Consider the following 2,326-nt stretch of genomic DNA (forward strand, 5'->3'; position numbering starts at 1 on the left):
GATTAATTTAAAAAAAATTAGAGTAAAATATAAGGAATTAAGTGAAATAAAGATGAATATATAAGCAATGTAAGTTAAATAAAATTGAAAATATTATTTTAAAATATAAATGACTGAAAATAAAAATATTAGATCAATATTAATTTAGACATTTGAATATTTTAAAAAGTTTGTAGTTATTTAATTGATTTTAATCAATAATAATAAATTACAATTTTATGCATGTAAAAAAACAAAAACAGAGAAAGAGAAAAATAGGAAAATAATTAAATTAAAATTAATTTTTCATTTTATTTATGTAGAAAACTGTATTTAAAAGTAAAAATGATGATGATATTATTATTGTTATACAAATATTATTATCTTAAAATAACAAAAAAATATAATTAGAAAAATATTATTTGAAGGTACAAATTGTTTAATACTAAAATGATATTGTTTTTATTAAATTTGGTTGCTTATATTATAAATTTGAAGTTAATAGTTTACTTGTGTATATAGATTTTAGATGGCATCATCTTCGTCTCGTAGTAGGGTGTTAAATCCCGGCCCCGAGGATGGTTCATTACTGCGCTATCAGTCTATTCATGTTTTAGAGCATATTTGGGATGGTCGTGAACACCCAATATTGAGAGTGAGAAGAGGTCATTTCATACATGCTGGCATGGAGGGAGTACCAGTAGAGATTATTCCTCATTTGACAGTAGCAGGATTTGCTGGAGTAGTACAGTTGGCTACTATTCCTATTGACCGCCAATTGATTACAGCGTTGGTAGAAAGATGGAGGCCAGAGACCCATACATTTCACATGGCCCCTGGAGAGTGTGCTATTACTCTTCAAGACATTGCTATTCAGATGGGTCTTCGTATTGATGGAAGACCAGTTATTGCCCCTACAGGAGGTGACAGGGCATAAATTGTTGAAGATTTATTGGGAATTAGACCACCTAGTTCTGCATTTATGGGGAGCGGCTTGAAACTTACTTGGTTGGATGAGCATTTTTCCCATGTTGGGTTGCACAACCAAAATTCCATTCAGCTAACTCGCTTTGCAAGAGCATATATTTTGAGACTTATTGGTGGGTTTATGTTAGCTGATCATTCTAGTAACAGGGTCCTAGTTAGGTACCTTCCTTTACTTGAGGATTTAGAGATAACTGGACAATATAGTTGGGGAAGTGCAGCGTTAGCCTTCCTATACAGAGAGTTATGCATGTCCACGAATATTGATCAGTCTGGTATTGGAGGATTGACTCCACTTGTGATGCTGTGGGCGTGGGATAGGTTCCCATTTCTATCTCCGGGTGATCCCCCTTACACACAGAATGATCTTCCTTATGGTGCATGGTATGTCTATAATATTAAAACTTTCATTCAATATTTACACAACAGTATTTTATTACAAACAATCATGCTAATATTTATGTTTTTATAGGTGGTTAAGATTTCAAAATTTTAGGAAGGGGAGAAAGGATCTAGCTTACTTTAGGTTCAAATTTGATCATTTGAAACATGATCAGGTATGCGTTATTTGTTTATGATATATGTTATCATCAATTAATAATTATGAATAATTACATTAATATTTTTTACACTTGCAGTTTGTGTGGCAACCATATAGTATAGATTTGATGCATACTTTGCCTGCCATATGCACTGAGGGCATGCATATATAGAGAGCTATTGTGCCGCTTATTTGTTTCCAAATATGTGAATGGCACCAGCTCGATCGTACCATGCGTCAATTTAGGATGGTACAACATATTCCTCATGCTCCTTATCAGCCAGACCAGCTACATGACATTACTCTTAGAGAGAAGACTGCTGACAATTGGGAGTCAAAGTTCAGGGACGTACTAGAGCATTGGGACAGGAGATTAGATTGGGTTGTGAGTAATGAACTGCAAATTGGTCTACTGAGTTCGAACTCTGAATACATGCGGTGGTACCATACTCATACTAGACGGTGGATGAGCAGAGATGCTGCAGTGTTTGCATTACTTGTACGTATAAATCATTCTAGTAAACGATTTTGTTTGTTTAATAGAATCTAATCTGAATGTAATGGTTATGCAGGGAGATGCTCATGAGAGGGCCTATTACTTGTGTAATGATGGGAGGGACACATTTTCATTTGAGGAGATGAAGGATTTGTGTGAGACGATGTTAGCCTTGCAAAATGAGTAGGAACGTATCTTAGAGCCTTCATCCTCATGTGATCCTCCTATCCAGAGTGGAAATCTAGACGAGCCTCAGATTGACATTGGTATTGGTGAACAACGTCGGGAAGGCAAAGGTTTGCAACGTCGGCGAACATCAATTCAAG

At 34.9% G+C, this 2,326-nt stretch overlaps 1 protein-coding gene across 1 annotated transcript; it reads left to right on the top strand.

Moving 5' to 3' along the window:
- Positions 1-508: 508 nt before the first annotated feature.
- On the top strand, positions 509-916 carry LOC113862398 (protein MAIN-LIKE 2-like). The gene has a single exon (XM_027495487.1). It carries the CDS (start codon positions 509-511, stop codon positions 914-916), a length of 408 nt encoding a protein of 135 aa, XP_027351288.1.
- The last annotated feature ends 1,410 nt before the right edge of the window (positions 917-2,326 follow it).

The sequence above is a fragment of the Abrus precatorius genome, unplaced genomic scaffold, assembly GCF_003935025.1.
Source record: "Abrus precatorius isolate BTA unplaced genomic scaffold, Abrus_2018 Scaffold3, whole genome shotgun sequence".
Lineage (NCBI taxonomy): Eukaryota > Viridiplantae > Streptophyta > Magnoliopsida > Fabales > Fabaceae > Abrus > Abrus precatorius.